This window comes from Rattus norvegicus, chromosome 10 (genome assembly GCF_021556685.1).
Source record: "Rattus norvegicus strain SHRSP/BbbUtx chromosome 10, alternate assembly SHRSP_T2T, whole genome shotgun sequence".
Classification (NCBI taxonomy): Eukaryota; Metazoa; Chordata; class Mammalia; order Rodentia; family Muridae; genus Rattus; species Rattus norvegicus.
In genome coordinates this window covers 99,583,950-99,608,421 of record NC_141543.1, presented here as the reverse complement: position 1 = coordinate 99,608,421, position 24,472 = coordinate 99,583,950, and the positions used below count along the sequence as shown (strand labels likewise).

Genomic DNA, 24,472 nt, shown 5'->3' with positions numbered 1-24,472 from the left:
TATCTATCTATCTATCTATCATCTATCTGTCTATCATCTATCTATCATCTATCTATCTATCTATCTATCTATCTATCTATCTATCTATCTATCTATCTATCTACTTTAAAAATCATTAAAAATGGTTAGCTGGCATCACATGTGTGATCCCACCGTTCAGAAAGCCAGAGGCAGTCAAAGTGCCAGGAGTTCAAGGCCAGTCTACCTAGCAAGTTTAAGGCCACTCTGGTTATATCCTGAGCCCCTGTCTCAAAACAAATCAACAAGCAAAGTACAATGTGAATTTGTTGATTATGCAAATTTCTTTGAAGACAGAGGCTACTGGCTCAGGCTAGAGGATTGAAGCATCATGCGAGGGCAGGTACTTCTCCCCAGGAAGCCTGGGTATACGCCATAGATAACTTAAGTACCTGCTTCCATTCTGTTAAATGAGTGGACAGAAACTGGAGGAAATCACTGGGGTCCTTTGGGAGGGATGATGAGCCGGGTCTCTTTATAATGGGAACTGATATTCTTTTTAATATCCCACCCATGTGACCTCTCCTTGTTCTTAATTGGTTGTCACTGGGAGTGTCATGGAAGGAAAGAAGCTTGAGAGGCAGGATGGGTGAAGGGTGGTGGGGAGGGGGCTCTGAACTTTCTTAAATCCTAAACACAGACAGGTTAGGGATGATTGACCTTGAATTTCTATGACATTTTCTGAGTGCTTAATAAACACACACACACACACACACACACACACACACACACACACACACACACACACACATCTCACCTGGCTATCTTTCTATCAGAAATATCCTGGGCTGGCTAGAAGATATCTCTGCTTTTATTTATTTATTTATTTATTTATTTATTTATTTATTTATTTATTTATTATTTTGGTTCTTTTTTTCGGAGCTGGGGACCGAACCCAGGGCCTTGCGCTTCTTAGGCAAGCGCTCTACCACTGAGCTAAATCCCCAACCCCATATATCTCTGCTTTTAGATGGGGAAATAGAGGCCTGGGAAAATTATTGATATTGATTACCAAACCCAGTAACTGCACAGGATGATGGTACTTGAGTCCAGGTTCTCTGACTGACTTCTGTGGCCTGGCTGTGTGGAGGATCAAGAAGAAAGATAGGAAACTCACACCTCACAACCTATAAGAAAGGAGTTAAGGTCACTGCCACCAAGAAACTCTAGGGTTGGAGATGGGAAAGGGACAATGTTTTTTTTTTTTTTATTATTATCTTGAGTATTTCTTATTTACATTTCGATTGTAATTTCTTATGTACATTTTGGTTTCCGGGCCAACATCTCCTTAACCTCTCCCCCTCCCCTCCCATAAGGATGTTCCCCTCCCCATCCTCCCCCCATTACCGCCCTCTCCCCATCAATCACATTCACTGGGGGTTCAGTCTTGGCAGGACCAAGGGCTTCCCCTTCCACTGGTGCTCTTACTAGGCTATTCATTGCTACCTATGAGGTTGGAGCCCAGGGTCAGTCCATGTATATTCTTTGGGTAGTGGCTTAGTCCCTGGAAGCTCTGGTTGGTTGGCATTGTTGTTCATAGGCAAATGGAGGGAACTGGAAAATATCATCCTGAGTGAGGTAACCCAATCACAGAAAAACACACATGGTATGCACTCATTGATAAGTAGGGACAATGTTTTAAACTAGACTTCTCAATGTTCTGCACCCAAATGAGTAAATGGTGTGAGAGAAAGTAACTCTGTCAGTAGGAACTAGTGGGACCAGCATGATGGTTCAGCAGGTAAAGGGCCTGCCCTACAACTTTGATGATCTAAGTTCAATTCCCCAGAACCCACATAAGGATGGACAAAGAGAACCGACTCCACAAAGCTGTCCTATGACTGCCACATGTCACATGCCCATCTTGAGCAGGTCTCAAGGAGCTAACCGTCGTGCAATGGAGATGCCGTGTCCAAAAGTCAGCACTGAACAGCACTGAACAGCACTCCTCTCCACTCTCCAGCCCAATGTTTCCCGAACCTTTATGGGTAGGAAGTGATCTACATGACCTGTCTGAGGCTCAGTACTCAACAGCCACTCATTCTCAGAACTCTGAGCAGGTATTAACCCGCATTAACCATCAGCTACAACCGAAGAAGCCTCTGGGACCAGCAGAGAGAGCAACACTAACAAATTTACAGGACTAAACACACATACTTCGCAGGTGGTTTGACACCATATCCATCTGGCAAAACAATGGTAGTAGGCTCTTCCCTGGAGCCCATGACCTTCTCATCCATGGACCTCTAATGAGGTTTATAGCACCAGGCATGTATTTCTATGGTGAGCCTCAAATCCAACCGGAAAGCGATTGGTTACCCCATTATAAGCATGCCACCATGGCAACGGTGGGTTCATCTTGCTGGCCGGTTGCTACTGTACCTCACGGGGCTCAGAGCTAGGTGAGATTTTTGGTGACTTTTCTTCCCTGGCTGTTCTAGGGGCAGCTTCTGGCATTTTGAAAGCTAGCTAGCACGGTAGAACACCCTCAGTCACTTCTAGGCTGATTTCTCTAAATCCGAAATGCCTCATTAAAATTCTTGAAATTATATTTATATATGTATGTGCTTATGCACTTCCCTTTCCATATCATTCTCCTGTGTGTGTGTGTGTGTGTGTGTGTGTGTGTGTGTGGTGTGTGTGGTGTGTGTGTGTGTACCTTGCATATGTTAAGTATAACCCTGCCTCTGAAATCTCTGAAATACACCCCCAGTCCTAGATAGATCCTCTAAAAAGTGCCAGCATACACACTTCTGGTTCTGCCTCTCCACTCGTGTATCTGGAAGTTATTTCTGCATCTGTGTGTATCCTTTTTAAATAGCTGTAATTCATGGCCAGCTTATGAATTCATCATAGCCAATCTGACTAGTCTCCTAACTTGATATTGATGTCTATGCTGCCTCCCCGTGTGCCTGTCTGTTCGCCCATGCAGACACACATTTAGAAGTGGAGTTGCTGGGTCAAAGAATTCGGAGTTGTTCAGGTTCCAGTAGTCCTTGCCACATTTCTCTCTATCAGATCTCGGATGGTTAATTGCCCGATTGACAGGATTTAGAGTCTCCTGGGAGATGAGCCTCTGGGCATGCCGGTGGGGATTATCTTGATTTCCTTAATTAAGGTGGGAAGATTGATCCGTGTGCATGGCATCCTTCCTGGCTGGGATCCTGGATTGTATAAGCGGAGAAAGTGAGCAGGATGCACGCACACCCGTGTGCACGGATTCTCTGCTTCCTGGGTTTGGGTGGGGTGTGTGTAGCTGCTTCAAGCTTCTGTTGCCTGGACTTTCCCTCCACAGTAGACCATGCCCTGGAAGTGTGAACCAGAATAAAGTTTTTTTTCCTCCCTGGAGTTGCTTTGGCCAGAGTATTTGACCACAGCAACAGAAAACAAAAACTAAGGGTTGTTGGTTCTGTAACAGTTTTGGGGCTTACCAATGATAGATGATATAATTGGTCACCTCATCCCTTTATTGAATCAATGATTTCCTCATATTTTAAAACTATGTCCAAATCTTAAGTCACAGTGTGACTTTAGTATGACCTTAATTTACATTTATCTTACTATGAAATGGAAATTTTCTCGCACACACGTCTTTGCGTCTTTGTGTGTGCAATCCTCCTATTTGAAAGTGAACAGAGATGTATGTGTTTGGAGGTTAGAGGTCAAGTTCAGTGTTGGTTTTCAGACATTGTCCAACACGAAGTGTTTTTGAGACAGGGCTTCTCATGGGCCTGAGATTCACTAATTTGCCTAGGCTGCTTGGACAGTGAAGTCCAGGGATCCCACTATCTGTAGTTCCCGGATCACAAAAGCACAGGCTACCACACCCAGCATTTCTTCTGTGGATTCTGGGGATTGAACTCATGACCTCATCCTTGTCAGACAAGTACTCTCCTAACTGAGCTATCATCCCAGATACTTGAAATCTTGCTAGAGAACTCTCTGGCCAAGACACTTACCTCTAGGGTATGATTTCTCACTTGTTTCTTTATTTGGACTTTTGAGTTAGCTCACACATTATTTTCAAGTCTACCCTATGTAGCTGTAACAAAACACCCAAGGCCAAATACATTATAAAGAAAGATAGTTTTTCTAGTTTAGTCTTCAAGGCTGACAGTTCAGGTTGGATGGCTTCATCTGGTGAGAAGCCTGCTGAATATGTGGTGGAAAAACACAAAAAGAAACAGCTGTGTGTAAAAGGGACCACACACGTGTGGTGGCTGAAGTTTATAATAACCTGCTCAGACAAGTACTAATGCCATCCAAGAAGAACTCTGTTAATCCTCTTCCAGGGTGGGGCTCGTGACTTACTATCTGCCTTCCATTAAGCCCCACCTTTCAAAAGTCCCAATGCCTTCCAACAATGCCACGCTCAGATACAAGCTTCCAGCACACAAAGTCTTCAGGGACAAATCACTTTTAAACCAGAGCCAACTTCCTCGGAAAACATCCTATTTCATTTGACCACGTTTATTTATGGCTTAATTTAAGGGAAATCGGCATCTCTATCTCTTCCTCCATAAATAAAGGACATCTTTACACTTATTCAAAACAAATAAGTAGTTTTCAACAGGTACATTCTGTAGGTGAGGAGATGGCTCAGTAGCTAAGAGTGCTTGCCGTGCAAGCACGAGGACCTGAGTTTGAATAGCGGAACCTACGAATAAGCCAGGCACGTCTGTAACGACAGCACTGTGTGGGGTGGAGGCAGGAGGATTGCTGGGGCTTCCTGGCTGGCAGCCTCTCTCCAGGTTCAGTGAGAGACCCTGTCTCTTGAAGAGGTGGAGAATGATGGAGCAGGATGCCTAACCTTCCCTTTGGCTTTCATCCATGTGCCCTGCACATGTGCACACGTACCACACGCACAATCACATAAACACACAAACGAATTAGCAGAGGCATTTGAGAAAGGACAATTGCCTGTGAAGCTTAAACTTTAAAAGGGGCCAGAAGCAAGATCAGGTCGGTGGTTCTGCAGAGGTCCAGGAAAGAGTTGATGTTGGACATATACCATATTGCAGTCAATGGGCCAAGAAGATCTGTCCGGGATGAGGGGCACACAGGACACCTCTTAGACTGGATGAGGGGGGAGGCTGAAGGGGTGAGTGGGAAGGCGCTTTGGCCTTCAGTTTGAGCCACAGGGTGATAGTGACACTGTGAGACTGAGGGTGCTGAGAGAGGTCTCAGATGAAAGCTTGCTTTTAAAGGCCAGACCCGAAGGTCCTTTCAGGTCAAATGCCAAAAGCTGGAATCAAGTAGAGTGTTAATGGGATCCCGACTAACCTCCACGGTATCTTTCTGTGAGTTAGAAAAGAATATTGGAACTCCTCCTGAGAAGACAGAGGTCTGTGCCTTGTTGAGGAGTATATGACCTGGATTTTAGTTGCTTCCCATTCTGCTGTGTCTGGAAGGCTTGGCACTCATCTCTAGTGGGGACCTCTAACTCACTGGCTCTCGACGCTTGTCTGACAACGGCCCCTGGCTCTTCCAGTCTTCTTCTCATTTAGACCCCAGTCTATTTATTTCCAGACCTCCTAATCGCTGTAGATCTATCTGCTGGGTTATATATCCTAATCTGCCATCTTACCTTTCCCCAAGCTTTCTACGCAGTACGTCGAAAAAGCCCAAGTGACGAGCTCATCTTTACGACAGGCTATTTCAGTGCTTAAGCCGTTCCTACTGCCCGGTTTGAAAATGGCCCCTGTTGAAAGCAGAGTGGGTGCGGTTTCCCAGAGCAAGTCGTATCCTCCAAGTCAAGACTACCCATGTGAAGTAAACCATTCTTGTTTGAAACTGTTAATTCAAGACCCCGGCTTTGACCCCAGCACCAAGCTGCTACGTCACCACGATGTAGCTGTCACCTCTCCAAGGAGGACTGACATCAGGGTGGGCATGGATGCCACATCCCACCCATCATCTTCAGTTCTTTTCTGGTACCTTCTCCATGAAACAACAGATTAAAAACAATCACCAGCACCGAGCCCAGGAGGCCACTTCCTTAATCATCTCCATTTTAGCCACCCCGAGGTGGAAGGAATCTTGTCGGGTGGCCAGCATGGGTGAATGGTGACCCAACCCTTCCCATCAGTCCATGCTCGCGATGCAGCTGTATTGCTCAGTAGCTGACGGTCCTCCACTCCAGGTGCACAGCTCTCTGGGCCAAGGGAGTTGATGCAATCACACTCAGCCCAGCTAGCAAGCAATGGGCTTTCAGTTAGCCATTTCTCCTCACACCCACAGGGCAGAAGCAAGGAGAGCAAAGCCACAACTCGAAAGGGAAGAGACATGGCTTCCCTCCTATTGATGCACAGTTCAATGCGTGCACAGAAGATGCCAGGCTGCTGCCCAGCCTGTCTGATTTTGATTTGTGTTCAAGAATGCCCAAGCAACCCCACCCTCCATTCCTCTGCACCTCCCCCTCCCTGCTTCAGGGAAATAGAAAGAAGCTTGCCTTTATGAAACATGGCTGGGTGAGGGGTTGTGGCTTCGTTCCACCATGCCCCATTTCAACTACAATTAGCAACTAAACATGGAGGGTTTGAGACCCTCATGATGGTTTTGGTTTCTGTGTTTTTGAGAATTCCATCCATTTTCCTAGTGTTCTTCATTCTTCTCCCAACCCTTCCCGCCTTGCCTCCTTGGCCTGGAAGTGCTGAAATTTACTTTCCAGATAGAATAGCACCAAGCACCAACAGTACTGGCTGTGCTGGCTAGCCCTACCCACTTGACACAAGCTGGTACCAATCGAGAAAATAATTCCCTCCATAAGATCGGGCTGTAGGCAAGCTTGTAGGGCATTTTCTTTTCTTTCTTTTTTTTTTTTTTTTTCTTTTTTTTTTTTTTTTCCGGAGCTGGGGACCGAACCCAGGGCCTTGTGCTTGCTAGGCAAGCGCTCTACCACTGAGCTAAATCCCCAACCCCATAGGATATTTTCTTAATTGGTGATTGATGGAGGAGGGCCCAGCCCGTTGTGAGTAGTGCCATCCCTGGGCCGGTGATTCTGGTTGAGCAAACTAGTAAGCAGCAGTCTCGCATGGCCTCTGCATCAGCTCCTGCCCTCAGGCTCTCTCCTGGCTTAGCTTCTCTCAGTGAGCTGTGATTCAGGATACATACGTAAGCCAAACAAACCCTTTCCTATCCAAGTTGCCTTTGGTCATGGTGTTTCGTCACAGCAATAGTGACCCTAAGACACTTGCTCACCAGATTGTAAATGGGTCAGAGAAGAGCCCGCTCTACTGATGGCCAATCAGCCGCCTACACTTGTTTAAATGTAGAAGCTATCTTTTCATCAAGAGTCGCCATTAGGGCCTCTCGAAAAAGAATAGTCCTTCATGGTTTACGGGATATGCTGGGAGCTAGTATCTCAGACGATTTTTCTTCTTTTAAGATCTTTACTTGAGCTCTTAAGTTCCTGATCCTCTGGGGGCCACTCGCTGGTGTCCAAGTTAAAAGTGCACATTGTCTTGATGGATTTGTACTCAACGATAAACGAAGCTGATGAGATGGCTCATCCCTGTAATTCCAGCACCCAGGAGCTGCGACAGGAGTGTTACCTCGAGTTCGAGACCACCCTAGGCAGATTGGGACACTGAACTTCTTGCTGGGAAGTGATCGCTTAGGTACCAGGTTTAGAATCCTCCAGGCAGACCTAATAAATATTCATCAGGCGCTCTGGTGGCCCAGCCCCAAGCGCGCCCTTTGCATACAGATCCATTCCAGCGACTCCTTCACGAGCAGTTTTACTTGGTAATTTACAAATGTTCTGGCTGAACTCTACACCTGCCAGTATCTCAGCAATTAGCTTAGGATGCAAAATGATTTCTAAATTAAGGTTCTGGACATGGAAAATCAAGAGAGCTGGATCATCATCGGCACTACAGCTCTGACAGTCAATGAATAACATCACGAACCAGGGCAAGCACTCTCTGGCATCTTCCAGGGCGATTACGGCTGCCGTACAAATCTATAAAATAAGCAGGTGAACTGCAGGTCAAAGATCGAAGGTAGGTAAGAGGGCCCGCGATCAGTTATTCAAAACCGCTCCCTTTTACCGACTCTAAACTGAGCGAGGGTTAGGGTTTGGCCATTTTAGTGGCATAAACGATTAGAATGGCATTTTGGTCAGGTACAAGGTTAAATGGGTAAGAGGCTGATAAAACGCCAACAAACCCCGAAATGCCGGTGGGTCCAGGTAGCTAGACAAGAAGCTACCTCTGTACCTGCTAAGGGGGGGGGGGTGGCATCAGGGTGGTGCCCTGTGCTTGGTTCCTCCGGGGCACAACTTCCATCCCAGAAAGAGGAAAGCAAGAGCAGGAAAGCGTGAGTGGGTGGAGGAAGGTGGGGAAGAGGAGGAGGCCGGGCACGACGAGCGGAAGGAGAGGAGGAGAAAAAAGAGGGAGGAGGAAGCAGAGGAAAAGGGAGGAAAAGAAGCGGGCGGTGGAGGAGAAGGACCCGCCCCTCTCGGCTTCTTCCTGGGCTGGGCATCTCCAGGGCCTCTCCCTGACCGCCGCCCTCCGCTGTTGGCCCGGCTCACAAGGGCCCCCCACCCAGTACGCGTGTCCAGCTCGGTGCAGAGCAGCGCAGCTCAGAGGCCCTAGGCTCGCCCCGCGCGCGTCCCCGCCCCGCGCGCTCCTACTCCAGTCCGCGCGCGCGCGTGCACACATACACACGCTAGCTCTCCGGGCATGCGCAGTGGGCGGCGCCGCTCCGGGCCGCCTCTTGCTGCCGCGAGTAGGAAGCGCGAGCGCCAGGCGCCGGGCTGTCAGTGAGCGTGGGGCCAGCCAGAGAGCGAGAGAGCCGGAGAGAGCCAGAGAGAGCCAGAGAGAGCGGCTCAGCTCCCAGCTCCAAGCAGCGCAGCGCCCGCCCGGCTCTCCCCGGCCACCGCCGCCACCACCGCACCTCAGCACCGCCACCTCGGCCGCCGCCCCCGCCCACCCCGGCCCTCCCCGGCTGCTGCTCCCCGGCGGAGGCAAGAGGTGGTTGGGGGGGACCATGGCTGACGTTTACCCGGCCAACGACTCCACGGCGTCTCAGGACGTGGCCAACCGCTTCGCCCGCAAAGGGGCGCTGAGGCAGAAGAACGTGCATGAGGTGAAAGACCACAAATTCATCGCCCGCTTCTTCAAGCAACCCACCTTCTGCAGCCACTGCACCGACTTCATCTGGTAGGTGCGCGCGGCAGCCCGGGGGACCCGGGAGCCACCTTTGCTCGGGGCTCAGGTCTCCTTGTCCCGGGGACTTGGGCTCGGGGACGTCTCTGAGCCCCGGCGCGTCCTCACTCTTATGGCCAGGACTCCTCCGAGAACTTAGAGTGACCGGCCGGAGTCCGAACTCTCGCCAGGAGTGACAGGCGCGCACCCACGCGGGACACTCCCTGGGAAGTGGCCCGGCGCTGCCACACATGCCCTGCCCTGAAGGGACTCATGGCTCGGCATGGGGTGACTCGGATGAGGGAGAAGGTCCCCTCGCTTCTGGTAGGCTCACGGGTCTTTCCCGTCGCCAAGCGGAGCGGCCAATGCAGCCCGGTGGGAGCGAAGGGACCGGGAAAAGAGAATGCTGGTGGCAGAGTGGCCCCGGGACGCGCAAGAAACACGCCCCGGAGTAGCGGGGAGCCGCTGCGAGCCGCTCCAACTTGCTGGCGAGCCAGGCTGGGCGCGTTCCGGGGAGTGTTTGTGCCTCGCGTCGGGCTGGGACTCCGCTGGAACCTTGGGTCCCTGCCTACTGTAGGCTGTTTCTACTGGGCACGGAGACTTTGACTTTTCTGGGTGAGCCCAGAGGGGGGAGGGTGGGGAGGGAGAGAGATGGAAGGCAGCAAACTGTTGAAAGCTTGCAGTGGGGGAGGAGGGCTAACCTAGCAGGCAAATGGCAGAGGGCAGAGGGAGTCATTTAAAATAGACCCTGTCAACAGGAGATTAGACCTGCAATCCAGTTGATGAGGACAGAGGGCTTATTTAAGAAAAATACTGTAATGGCTAAAGGTGTCAGCGCTCAGGTGATTTCCACTGAATGCCAAGCCTTGGTAACTGAGGGGCTTGATAGAAGGAGGGGCTCAGGGATCTATCTCTCTGGAGCCTGCAAAATTAGGTAAGATTGTATTTATGCAGATTTACGTTTTTACTTTTTTAGAGAATTATAGCTTTCATCAGATTTTCAAAATGTCAATATCGCCCCTCCCATCCCAATGCTTAGAGATCTGGAACTAAGGGAACTCCCAGCCCCCCCCCCCACGACTTTGAACATCAAGTGTCAGCTTTTTCTGACTCTTCTCCGTGGATTTGGAGTAAAAAGTTCCTTATAAGCAAGAGCTATGGCTGGGGCTCCTTAGCTCCTTCCTGGGTGGGAAGCCATAAGGGGTGAAGTGCACTTAGATACCAAGCAGTCAGCGGGCTAGCATTATACACACTGGGTATCCTAGTGGCTCTAGTGGCGCTGAATCCACCCAGAGAAGAGAATTAAAAGGGGGAGTCCCACCATCAGGGTGCCAATAAGATGCCTGATTTTTCCTTCCTTTTAAGAAATCATTCAGAAGTGCACCTTGGTGAACAAGGCAACCACTTGACAGTTTCTGTAGTGTAGTTAGCATCTGAAGCAATCCAGCTCAAGGAGTGGGTGACCATAGATAAGGCTACTTAAGATGACTTTAGCATCCGGGTAAAGGGAGGATATTGCGTTGGGCGATTTGCAGCCTCCCATGTTAACCACGAGAGTGTATTCAAAGGGGCTAGAGTGATAATTACTTCTACAGGAAGTAGATACGTTAGAAAAAGGACTTACATTTTTACCACGCTAACTAATCAGTCTCCACTATCACTGTCCAGAGGATCAGTCCCCCGCCAACTGATGAGGTACTCTGGGTACCAGGTTCCCTGTGATGTAGTCCACAGGAGCACAAGTGCTTCACTTAATCTGAAAGCATCCAGTTAGATGGCTTGGGAATCCCCCACCAAGATCATCTTGCAGTGGATTTAATTTCTCTGTTTTCCTTCATTATGACTCCTATGAGTCTTTGGTTTACAATTTAATTTCAGTATTTATTGTATTTTAAAGGAAAATATTTGAACTTAGATTTTTTTTTGGTAGGGCGATGACATTAAGATAATTATAAAGGAATGCAGAGTGCTTTGTAAGGTTAAAATGCTATGCAAAGCAAGAGATTGTGAGCTACCTCGGAGAACATTTTGATGCAGTTCGTTCTGTTGGAACAGTGTTTGTAGTCAAATATCCACGTCAGGGCTCTGTGCTTACAGAGTCAATTCTCTAAAATGATTTACAAGAACAGAATGGCCTCAGTATAGACTTTGGTTCTCCATGAAAATTAGACCACAGATAATCTCAAGTATGCGCTATAGCAGAGATGTTTCCTCTAATCGGATTCCTTCAGCCAAGATAAGATGTAAACAGTGGTACTCTTTGACAGTTTTTAGACACATACTATTTGAAACAAAATTCTAACAAGCTACTTTTTGATTGTCTTTAGGAAGAAAAAATTACTTTGTTTTCAGGACTAAAAAGGAAGTCCCCCTGGGGTTGGGGATTTAGCTCAGTGGTAGACCTGGGTTCTGTCCCTAGCTCTGAAAAAAAGAAAAAAAAAAGGAAGTCCCCCCCTCCAATCCCCAATTTTAAAGCATAAAATTTAAGCTTCTTTGTGTCATCCGAGTACTGTAGCCAACAATTTTGAGTTTGAAGTCTTGTTCTTGTTTTGAAATTTAAGATACCAATTCTAGAGCAGAAAAGACTAGATAGACAAAAGCTTGATAACAGTTCAGCAATCCTTTACAGACAGATTTACATGGTTATCTCGTTAGATACTTAGGGCTGTTTTTTCTTATGGAACTCTCGGGTTTCAAGCATAGACTTTTAGACGCTGTAGAATACTTGTTCTCGGTGGAAAGGAGGCTAAGATATTTGTTCTTATTTTCTGTTTTCCAGGGGGTTTGGAAAACAAGGCTTCCAGTGCCAAGGTAAGCTGCCTCGATGGGCTTCATTTCCAAACATCCAGGCGTGAGCACCGCACACAGGAACTGTACTTCTGCTCAACATTTCTTTTTGATCCGAAAGACATGGTACTTAGATAATATTTTCAAAACACAAGTGATGTTAGTTTGTTCCTTTGAAGAAAAGAAAACATAATATCACCTAGTAATCTGGACACAGGACTGCCTTTTTTTTTTCCATTGAAAAAAAAAGCAAAAGCCTTCATTTTTTATTTTTGCCGAGAACATTGCTGTCAGAAACTGCTGTCTTTGTGTGGGTGTTTAGGAAAATAAAAAGGAATCACTTTGTATTCATGTGGTACTTCTTTCCCTTTCTTTCCCTAACTCCCCCCGCCCCCTACACACACACTACAGCAGATACTCGAGGCAACTTGTTTTAGGCTATATGTAATTCCAGGAAACTTGTGTAGGTCACCCATTGTCACCATGAACAAAGTATGCACACTTTGACATTACGTCAGTGATGTGAGGGTGACTGACAGCTCTAGTGTCAGTGTGCAGTGTGCCTTCCCTCCAGCCTGAGTACACACTTCATGCATGCTCTCCTGTGCGCAGGCTCCAATGGTTTTCCTCCCTCACCTACAATTGCGTTGTGCACTGCCACTACTGTGCGGCCACCAAATATCTAACTTTTTATATTCTCTGTCTTATCTGTTGGGTTGGATAAATAAGCCCTTTATAGCTATCGAAGGCGTTTCAAGTTCCCTAGCTCGCCTGCTGGCTTGTCTGCTCATAGTCTATAACATGTTTATTTAGTTTGAGCTATATTTCCCATCTGGGCATAGGTTTATTATTAGGGCAAGTGGAAAGTACATTCTAGCCTGGAAAATATCGTCCTAAGACTGTCTCTTATTAAGTGCATTAGAGAAAGACACTGTGTGCGTGTGCTTTTCTATTTTCTATTTTTACAGGTGATAGTGTATTATTAAGTTGATTATCTTTTTGTAAACTTCCAATTTGGTGACCTTGTTTCTAATACACCGTATTAGAGAGGGGACATTTTATAGCATAATGATCATTAATACTGTACCTTCCTTAATTCCATGATGTGCTTAAACCTCTGATTGAATGAGTCGTTTAGAGAGCTCCATTTGGAAATGAATGGATATTGATTTTAAACAAAGAGGAAAGCGTGTTGTGTCAGCCTTTATATTAGATGAAAGAAAGACCTCGGTTCTCCAAGTTCTGGGCCTAAATTTTGTAGATTAGGCTTGGGTCTAGGTTTGAATGTGATTTTAGGTAGTTCAAACATGCAAATGAGATCTAAGTCTGTTACTATTTTGATTTTGGCTTCAGTTTGAGTCAGAGCCTATGGAAACTTACAAGAAAAATAGTTACCGAATTTCCTCAACTTGTCCAGGAGAAAGTAGTTATGTTGTTTTAAAATTGTATCTTTAGAGTCACTGGGTCTCTGCTAGCTCATTGGTCAGAGCAGGTACTGTTGGTAAAATCACAGGATATCCATGGTTCAAGGTCACCGGTTCTGTGAGATTCCCTACATAGTATGTGCTGAGCTTCCAGTGGATTCTCAGATGAACAGCCTCTTGTCTTCACAACTCGCTTTTATATGATTTCTTTTTAAAAAAAAATACTCATAAAATGTTTAAAAAGTGAAATAGTATACCTCTTTCTCTTTCTACCTGCCTCCAGGGATAATATCTTTTAAAAACACCCATTTAGTCTCTGTTTGCACATACTTAGTTGTAAGAGCTTGAACTCTCCTGTTATCTGTGCAGGGTGCATAGCTTTCCCCCATGTATGCTAAGTAGCTGTGTGAGCCAGCCTCGGCTCTGTCTGACTCTACACAGTGGCTATTCACTCTCGTCTCCTCCACTAGGGATGTTGGTTACTAAGTTCACCCAGACACATTATAGACAGCATCCCTGGGAACCAGTGTAGGTGTTTCTAGAATGGATACCCAGATGTGTGGAGGTGTGCATTTTAACTTTTAATGGGAACTATAGAGTTGCTGTCCAAAAGGACTCCAATGCGTGGTTTACCATGAATGTAAAGCCTGCTTGCCCTTCCTAGCACTCTCTGGGTAGAGAGGTTGCTATAGAAATTGGCTTTATCTTTTGCTAATGTCAGAGGGGAAGAGGACCTTACTTTTAACTTCTGTCTCCCAGGCTATTAGTGAGGTCAAAGTCCCCTCCCCACGTGCCGTAGACGTTTGTATTTCTTGTGTGAATTTCTTTACTAGATTTACAATAAAACATGGATAAATGGCTTTACAAACCACACTAATTAGAGAAGAGTGCTTTATGTCCAGTTCTTGGTTTTAAGGAATTTACCCTTTGATTGCTTTAAGTAATGAATCCCCCTAGTGCAAGCACACGTTTTAATTCACAGTAACCTTTTCAAGGATGACTGTATTTAGAAGTGCTATCTGCTGCTATATCTTGTTTAGTGTGCGTCATCTGTGCTTGACTTCTTGTGGCCATATTGTATCTTATTGTGGTAACTTAATTAAGAAAGATGCTCTGCCTAGGGCAGCGCTTTTACTCCCCAAGCAGTACTTATCCTGCCTGCCTTGCTTTTAATGCCTCCTTAAATTCAGTGTTTCTCTGAGCACCTGACCACTTTGGAATACATTTTATCTTGATGTCCCGACTTTCTCTCCTTTGGTTCTGGTTATTAGAAAGTTATTCCTATTCAGGAGACTAACTCATTCTCATCCACACTGCTGGATAGCCCTCTCTTCCAAATAGCAGCCTGAGTTTGGGAAGAAATTTTTAGAGAAAGGGTCTCACCATGTAAACCTAGGTTGGCCTTGAACTCTTAGAGATCTTTCTGCTTCTGCCTCCTGAGTGCTGGGATTAAAGGCATATGTCACCATGCCTAGCCCTGAAGCTTTTTATATTCTTGGTACATTAGGTTTTTCTTACCTGTTCTTATGATAATATTTTCTAGCTACAGAAACAGTTTATTGATTTGCTCCATAGGTTCAGTAATTGGAGCAGGTGTACCCTACTCCTCCTCTCCTGTCCCTCTCTCTCCCTCTCCCCCTCCCTTCCTCTCTTCTCTGTCTTTCTACTCTCTCTCTCTTCCTCTTCTTTCTTTGCATAGGTTGTAAATAAGGGTCAAATATCCTTGTCACAGGTAATATATCTTTGTCATAATTTTGCTTGGTGAATAATAAGAATTATGATACTAAACTAATAAATTAATTTCAGCCCTAAAAGCTGAACCTATGTCACTAGGAAAGAGTTCAGTTGACACATGGAACACTTATGTTTATTTCTTTGGCCCAAGATTCAACATAAATGGACTCGGGAAACTTCCAGAGAAGTGTTTGTTGAGTTATTTGCACTCTCCCAAAGTGGATGTTGTGCCATTCTTAGTTTTATTGCATTGTGGGTACACAGTGATATCAGCAGGCCTGATAACCAGGAGGATCCCATATGAGAGTCTACTCTCTGGATGATGTCTTGGAGATGGAACCAAGAGCCTTAAATACTAGAGGAAAGAAAAAAAAAGTTCACAGTGGGCCCTGACACCATGAAACAGCTTCCTTACCGTCTTCAGAGAGCAAGGCAACCTTGTCTGTTTGTAGCTCTTAAAGGTTGGCGGTGAGGCTCATAGCTGCCTTTTGAACTTTTGCTTACTATTTCCTGTATTTTTTACTTGGTGACTCTAGGGCTCTTTTTATCTCCCTAACCTCAGCAGATAGTCAGTCCTCACTCACATTTTCTTTCTTTTCTTTTTCTCAGAGAAAGGGAAGTAGACTTGTGTGGCCCAGGCATTGGTGGCACTGAGTTTGAGTCTGCTGGGCGAGGAGGTCTGTCTCCAGGCAGATTCTCTCTTGCATCAGCTGCTTCCAAAATCATGTGTTTAGGACACAGTGGTCCTTGGTGCTGCTCTTACAGAGCCTGGTCCTCTGGGGCTATCTGCTACTTTCACTACTGGAAACGGGACTGAGCCAAGTCATTTTTTTCCCCTTCTCAGAGTTAGCAACAGCCCTGCCAGTCTCTAATTACAGTGGTGAAAGCAGCTCTGAGAGGGAAGCATGACCCGCTTGTTTGAAGCGCCAGGCTTCAGCTCATGGCCTCTGAAAATTTCCTCCTTTTCCCATTCTCTCTCTTTCGTTTAGTATCTCACATTTAAATGAACTTTATCCCTGAGGGAGCATTGGAAATCAGCTGGACTTGTAACTATAGGGTCCACGACCCTGCAGGGCCAACCCTGGGTTCTCAGGGCACTGTAGGGATGAATCTGCATCTCTCTACTGCAAAGCAGTTAGGAATCTTGAAGGTCTCTTGCTAGGGACGCGCATATCATAGCCTGTACTTTACTTGGGACTCCTCTGAAGCTCCGACTTTTCAGTAATAAAAGTCAGCTTTTCTTCTGCTGCTCTGGTGGCATTTTATTTTAAAGCCCCGATAACATATCTGACCAGGATGGGTTTTGCATTTCCTCAAGAAAGTGAAAGTTGTGGGGTGAGGTGGTGGTGGGGGGAAGAATACTTATCTGCAATACAAGCTGAAGGAAGAGAGAGAGAGAGAGAGACAGACAGACAGACAGACAGACAGACAGACACGCTGACACTTAATGGAGGCTGACCCTTTTTGAGACAGTGTCTCATATACACTAGGCTGGCCTTGAACTTGCAATGTAGCTGACCTACAAACTTCCCATCTTCTTGCCTCTCTGTGTCTGTCGGGTGCTGGCATCACAGGCGTGTACACTGTTCTTTGTTTATGTGCTGGGAATTAAATACGAGGCAGGCTCTCTACCAGCTTAGCTATTTGCCCAGACTGAGACTGACCTTTAAACAGAAATGGGGCAGTGGGGATCATATTGGCAACCTTGTAGGAAAGGGACGTCCAGTTGTCCTCCTCTGCCAAGTAGTGTGGGTACCAGGTGCCAGGAGATAGACAAGGGCTGAGGGCCAAACTGAGCACAGTCGTGAGCTTGGCCACCTTGAATAGAATATTTGTTCTCATGCTCTGCAATCTCTGCCTGTTTGTTTGTTTTTGTTTGTTTTGTGGTACTTGGCATTAAACCTAGGACCACTAAGTGGTAATCCCAGCACAAGGTTTGAAGGAAGCACATCTTATAGGTAGCACAAAAACTCAGCCACCTAAAACTTAGAGTGAGCTCCAGCGGCCCATGGGCTTCGCACTTGTGTTGGAGGTTTCTGTAATCGTCTGCCTATCAAGCAGAGACCTGCCCTTTGACATCTCCTTTCTGATAGTCCTGGATCCCTGGTGAGAAGTGTAACTCTGGGTGCATGTGCATCTGTGTGTGCACATTTGATTGTGAACGGAGCTGTGCCCATACTGTAGCATGCATGTAGAGATAGGAGAATGAATTCAGAGGTGCTCCTGTCTCTCACCTTGTTGAGACAGAGTCTGGTTTTTCCACTGTGCTGTGTCAGGACAGTTGGCTTACAAACTACTGGAGATTCCCCTGTCTCTACCTCCTATCTCCCTGTGGAAGTGTTAGGATTACATTTATGTATTGTACTGCTTCAGACTTTCTAACATGGGCTCAGGGGATTTGAACTCAGGTCTTCATGGTTGTGTGGCAAACATTTTGCCTACCGAGGCATCTCCTTAGTCCCCTGTAGGTGAGTTCTTGGTGTTAACTTGGAACTCCGAAGAGTTTGTAACAACGCACAGAGTCAATGTCAGAGGCTACACGGCTTGCACTTGAAAGTTTCAGGGCTGGGGAGTGAGGGCTTAGGGGGAGGGCAAGTGCAGCCCAGGCCCTTCTCAGCTACCTCCCCCCTCCAGTAAAGATGTATATTGTTTGTTATAAGTAGGGGTGCCAGGCTGGAGCTGGTGCCAGATATTCCCGCTGTTTGCCCCCCTCTTAAAAGATTTCTGATTAATGGCTGAGCGGCCCTCTTTTACTTGGGGAGTGAGAGTGCTCTGTTGTTTGATGAACAGGCTTCCTCCCCGACCAGAAGCCAGAGCTGTAGTGTGTGGAGTGCTTCCCCCCTTCACAGGCAGCGGGGACCTAACAGATGTTTACTTTCGCAGAGGAGTTTGACAACCAGGCTCCCTTCCTTTCATTTTATGGTTTCTTGAGTCCATCATGCCCTCTGATGGCAATTCCACCCTCCCAGATACTCTCACCCAAACTGAAGTTTTCAGATGCAGCAGCCATTGGGTTGTGTCTCTTTACAGAGTCAGACCAGTTTCAGAGCAACATTGATCTCTGGGCTGCCCTGGCCGGGTGCGGTTCAGACCTCAGCAGCTCTTCAGTGTACTCGGCTGTTCCCTGCCTCTTCAGACTTTCCAATGGATGTCTCCCTCCTTCACTTACGGACGCTTCGTCCTCTGGTCCTTCTGGCCATCATAAGCTGCAGTTGACCAGGTGACATCTGTGACTTTAAGTCTTAGCCGCAGTGTAGCTTAGGCCTGTCCCAAACTGCCAGCCCTTCTGGAGATTTATGCCCATCGTGGGAGCTTGTCACTACACCCCTCTGCCTCACTCTTCCTCTGCTGACAGAGTGCAGGATTGGGACTTCTTTCTGTGTGTGTCCCCAGTGGTTAGTGCAGTGCCTGGTACTTTATAGACACTATGTAAATATTTGTTGGGTGTGTGATTATATAAATATTAGAGAAGTTATGACACAAAGGCTTATAACCAGAAAGATAGCGACTTTTGGCTGAGTTTATTTATTTATTTATTTATTTATTTATTTATTTATTTATTTTTAAAGCTAGCTTCTTATCTAAAGGTATACCAGCCTTCAGAGGACTCGGTAGCTAGGCAAAACAGAGAGCAGAAAAATCCAGTTTGGGGGTTGGGGATTTAGCTCAGTGGTAGAGCGCTTGCCTAGCAACCGCAAGGCCCTGGGTTCGGTCCCCAGCTCCGAAAAAAAAGAAAAAAAAGAAAAAAACAGAAAAAGAAAAAGAAAAATCCAGTTTGTATCTCTAAAGAGTTGTGTGTACTGCTAGCCCTAATAAATTAGCACAGTGGGAGTGAAGCATACATTCCTTCCCTCTCATGAGAAATATGCAGGTACCAGGAATACATCTTACCGCCACAAATACAATCAAGGACATCTTATGGGCTGTATTAGGAAGGCAAGATGTGTTGAATCCAGGGTGAGAAATCGAAGCCACTCTTCAGGGCACTTTTGGCCCCGTCACTTCAATGTTCTGTTTTACTTTGAGATCGCTAATAGCTGACCCCACATTGTCATGCCCAACCACATTGATCCTGCTATTTTTAAATTTGAAAGGCTTTTTAAGCCTCAAGGTGAGAAAGAGAGGATGAGAATGGTGGTATGAAATGTCAGTAATTGGGTTGCGACAGCTTTAAAGGGTTTATTCAAATAGAAGAAAAAGCTAACATCGTTAGGTGCTAGTCACTATCACGGCTTTCCCATTTTAGGTGATTTTATCTAAAAGTACCTTAGAATCTCCTGTGAAGAAGGAGAGAGTTGGGAGCATCTCCAGCCTGGGGCAGGGGCCTGGGTTCACATTGTAATCATTTTGAGGAAATACTCCTCCCAGCCAACTGGAAACCATTTCTTTTTGGTGCTTGTGAAGCCTGGATTTGTAGGCAAGGAAAGAATGATGCCATGAAGGGAAACACCGAGCCACCTCCCTGGGACTAGACTGGCTTGGTCTTTGCGGTCCTCACCCTTCTCAGACTTTCCACAGCAAACCCTTCATTTTAACTCTTGTTTTCCACCAAACCGTGAAACTGTTAGGAGACGGGAAGTTAAGCCATAAACACAGGGGAGGGGATACAATCTTAACAGTTAGGGTGAGTTGAAATTGCTAAAACCAAATTAAAAAAAAAAAAACCCTCCCTATTAAATTATATAAGGGGGAAATGACTTGTGGAAATAGGTTTCTGTGAAGAATGGAGAAGAGGGAGAATGACTTGATTAATCGTCAGCACAAAGCTGGAATTATTTAGGAGCAAGTTCACAAAGGAAGACAGCTGAAGGACAGTCCATCTTTCATGCCGCCTTCTCCTGCTGTCTCCCTGCACCCCGTATCTACACATTTCTATTTTCAGTATCGTAAGAAATGCAGAGTCCATCTGTCTTGTCTGGGTAACTTTAATAAGGAATTGAGAAATCACTAATGATGCGAATACGGGGCATAGGCTCTTAGAGGTCCGTTTAGGTCTGACTTGTGCAAACTGCTCTTTTCCAGTGTGGTCCGTATGCAAATGTTCAACCACCGAGTTGCACCCCCAGTCCCAACCATGACTCTTCTGATGTATCTCATCACTCCTGTGTAGTACGAGCTGCCCATGGTCCACAGAGGGGCATTTTCCTGTGCTTGATGCACAATGACAACCACCCCTCTCCCTCCCCCTATGTAGTGTTTTAACATTAGGCACGGTTCCATGTACTTTTCTTAAATTACTTGGAACATTAATTAGCCTCAACAATTGCAAAGAGATAAGCTATATTGCCTCTGTTTTACAGATATGCCAGAGGAGAAGGTTTTGATATACATTTACAGTTGACTGTGGTGGAGCTGGGACTCAAACCCAGGTCTATATGCCGTGTTACTAAGCTAAGGTTGTGCTGCCTCTCATAAGTCCCCATTTATTGATGTTTCTGTCACTCACTGACTACACTTGCTTGTGGAGCTGTTGAAGAATCAAAAGCCAATGTACTCTTTATTCATGTGCCTTAGATGCATGGACTCTCATTTGCCCCTGTACCATGCTAGCGGTTCAGCGCACAGCGGATAAGCTTGTACTAGGAACTCAGCATGGAGCCCAAGAAGTCCTCCATGAGAGCATCGAATCACGACTCTACATCTAATGTGTACATAATATTACATTCTGGTCTGGATGGATTAATTGTGGAAGCATGTGGGAAGGCAGCATATACTGTTTGTACATACTAGATGATGGCTTTAGATTTGGGTTTAGAGGGTGTGTGGAATTTTCTTTCTTTGGGATGACGGGGCAGACATTCTAAGGTTAGGAAATAGTAGCAGGATGCGTGGTAGGCGAGTGTAACTTTTGTGTTCTAATAGCAAAACACACCAGGATGAGAGCTGTATATTTAAGATGTTACCAGTCCCAACCGCCAAGTCCTAGAGCAGATTAGAGAGCTCTTTATGGGGCTGTTGGTGCCTGTTGACTCAGTGGACAGTGGCTGTTTTGCAAGGATACATCGTTTCCTCTTGTGTCTTTTTTTTTCTTCTTACTGTATCTAGTTTATGTTTCCGGAAAAATGTTATAGTGGGAGAGATTAGGCATTGTAGCTTCTTATGAAAGATACATTGTATCAAAGTAGGAAAGGCCCTTGCTGCTGCCTTCACACTGTTGCTGGCTCTAAAGAAGCCTGGGAGACTGATTACAGAGTCACTTTAGAAGTCTAGGGCTCTTGATCCATGGAAATTAGGTCTGGATATGGTACACTCAGTTATACTAGATATGGGAGGGAAAATATAATTAGAACATTTACATATTCAAAACTGGCAGCATTACTTTAGAAACTAGCTGTTCATTTAGATTTATTTCCTCATTCAATATCATTGGCTATTGCTTTATTATTTAGTGTCTGATGCATTTTCAGCATACTAGAGAACTTTGCAAGAGATACCGCTGAGCTCTGGGGCTCCAGGTTGAAATATAAGCTGGGTTTTCACCTGGACTTTTATCCGAGCTCCCAAGGGAGAAATGGCAGTTTGCACAACACCACTCCTGAGCTCATGTGTGCTTACAATGTGTGCCTATTGTGCTCTTCCTGTGGAGAGCTGGCAGTGCCACCCTTGCCCAGCAGCAGGGACACTGGAGCAGAGAGAAGTTAAACAGCTTACCCTCCATCGTGCCAGCAGGGAGTGGTGGAGCTGGGACCTGAGACCAGGCAGATTGAGTGACAGTGTGGGTTTCTAGGGCAGTGTTTTCTTCGCAGCTGAAGTCACACAGACTATAGCCTATCCCGTTTCCTCATCTCACTGCATTTGTGTTTCCTTCAGGTTTTTAAGCAAAGTATGATTTGTGATGCTGTTTATGACGATAGACACAAAAGGCTCAGGGACTGGAGAAAGCTTGGCTCGCACTCATGGAGGCTTTACTTAGTTCACATCCAGACCTAACCTCTGCTGCCAGGCATCTGGCTTAGAGGTGGAGTACTTGCCTGGCAAACATGGGTCCTGGGTCTCATCCCTCAACCATTTACCATGAAGTTAAATACCAGAACTCAGCTTAAATTCTTTTTCATATGTTATGTTAATACTTGAGGCTCCGGTGGGTGGATTCCCATAACCCTATAACTGCCAGAGCTAACCTGACCGATAGGCAGAATGTCTAGAAATAGAAATGGGGCTTTACTATTGAAAACAATGTAAATATTGATTCCTAACTATACTATATAGCAGACCTTAAAGTGCTTCCTGTTCTGTCTTAAATTCAAGTACCTCTCAATTCCGTTGTTATGCCATAACCATTCCACAAAGCATAGTTGGCATTCCATAGGCAGAGTGCAAACTACAGTGATCATGTTGGGAGCCATCGTCCAGTAATAATCCTAAACTTGTTTTGGAACAAATCTAGTTTTCCATGTGTTCTGTCCTTCCAGTTTTGCACTGGTGGCATCCATCTGACAACTCAGTGGACAGACATTTGGTTTCCGTTTTAAAGTGTGGCTTTCATATTTTATTTCTCTATACTACATGTGGTTTTAAAAAAAAATCAAATGGTTAGTAGTTATAAAGAGTTTAGAAACATGCATATCTTATTCGATTTATTTACTTGCTTTTTAGAATCGAAGTGAAGTTTACTGCCTAAAGCTGCCATGTGTTCTGCTCTTACTCGACTTAAGTGTATAGCCCGGGACCCTTCCCAGTTAGTATGGGGATGAAGAACAGAGCTGTCCAATGGCCAGGCCATGCGGTTTACCTTGCAAAATCATCACTTAGGAAGATTAATTCTTGGACTGCGGCAGGGGCAGTGGATGTGCTGAGGCTTCAGCTTGGTAAACTAAATGAATGGAATGCAAGGCTGCATAGCTCAGAAGCCCTGAGGCATTCGCTTCAAGTTTGCATTTAATATGATAAGGAGACATATTGCTAATGCTTTTGTGAATGCTTTGATGTCTTTTCTATTCTTTTCTTTCTTTTTCTTTTCTTTTTTTCATTTAAAGTAAACCCTGGGTCTGGGGAGATTGTTCAGGGTGAAGTCCTGACTTCAGATACTTAGTACCCATGTAAAAGCTGGTGTGGTGGCCCCTGCCTGTTACCTTGGTGCTGAGTGGTGAAGACGTGCAGATTGGCCTCGTTGGCCTGCCCGCCATCTCGCTGAAGCAGCAAGCGTAGTTCAGGGAGAGATGCTGCTTCAAAGACACGGCCAAAACAACAAAGATGAAGCACGATGGAGAAAGACTGGTGGCCACCTCTGTCCTCACATGTGCATGCCTGAGTGGGTATGCACACACATGTGCATGTACCACATACAGACACATATACATATAAGTAGACTCTGGAAGAATAACATATTTATGAGACTAATTTTGATTGCCTCCCTTGTGCACAAGATGTTTTTGGCAGACTTGACCATTGGTGACAGTTGTTTGATGGCCTCTGTTTTATCTCAGTGTCAGGAAATGCATCATGAACTTGGGCTTTTTATGCATTTTCCACCTGTCTCTCTTTTTTATTGGCAAATTATATTACATTTTGTTGAACTGTTCTGAAGCCATATGGTGACTTTATCTTAGATTTTCAACTCTGCCCCATCCCCAGTAGGTTATCATTATGTAGTCCTGGCTGGCCCGGTACTTGCTGTGTGGACCAGGCTGATCTTGATATCATATAAATCCACTTGTCTCTGCCTCCCGAGTACTAGGATTAAAGACACGTGCTCCCCTCCCCCCAAATATATTCATATCAGCTTGATTAGACTTTTGTTCACTATGAAATAATTGGATGGTTCTTTTATGAACCATGGGCTTTTTCATATTGCTTAAGGTAGGATAGAGTCAAAGGCACGAAATCATGCTTGTGTGGGATAGGTTGGCTATCTGTACTCATATGCATCGTAGAAGTTCACGCCTCACCTCCTTGGCCATTCTGGTAGTCATGAGGTCAGGGAGAGCCAAGTTTACAGAATTTAGATCAAGACAGGAGTGTAGGGCTAGAGATATGGCTTGACTGCATGGGTTCTGCATGCAGAAAACCCTGAGTCTGGTTCCCCTCCCCCATGGCCCAGTTATGGTGGTGCAGGTCTATATAACCCCACCACCTGGAAGGCTCGAGGCTCTGCTTCGCTACATAGTGAGTTAGAGGCGGTCATGGACCATATGAATACATGAGACTTTGTATCAAAACAAAGCAAAGCCGCAACAAGAAGAAAAAGATTCTAGCCCAGATGCTTGCAGCTGTGATGTTGGCTCTGTGAGGTAAGTAGCTTTCTGTGAGCCTAAGCACACAGGGTGGACACTTTAGTGTCCAGTCTCGGTACCACGCCTTTCCTGGTACCCACTGTGTTGTCCTCCTACCTCCCAGCAACTCATGTATCTCTGTATTGTG

General features: G+C 45.8%; 1 protein-coding gene across 2 annotated transcripts in view; it reads left to right on the top strand.

The window, feature by feature from the left end:
- The first annotated feature begins 8,781 nt into the window (after window positions 1–8,781).
- Prkca (protein kinase C, alpha) overlaps window positions 8,782–24,472 on the top strand; it is a 397,680-nt gene continuing 381,989 nt past the window's right edge. For both annotated transcript variants that reach the window (NM_001399299.2, NM_001429972.1), the window contains 2 exon segments: window positions 8,782–9,182; window positions 11,947–11,978. In NM_001399299.2, the coding sequence (NP_001386228.1) occupies window positions 9,010–9,182; window positions 11,947–11,978 (205 nt within the window). In that variant the 5' untranslated portion in view covers window positions 8,782–9,009.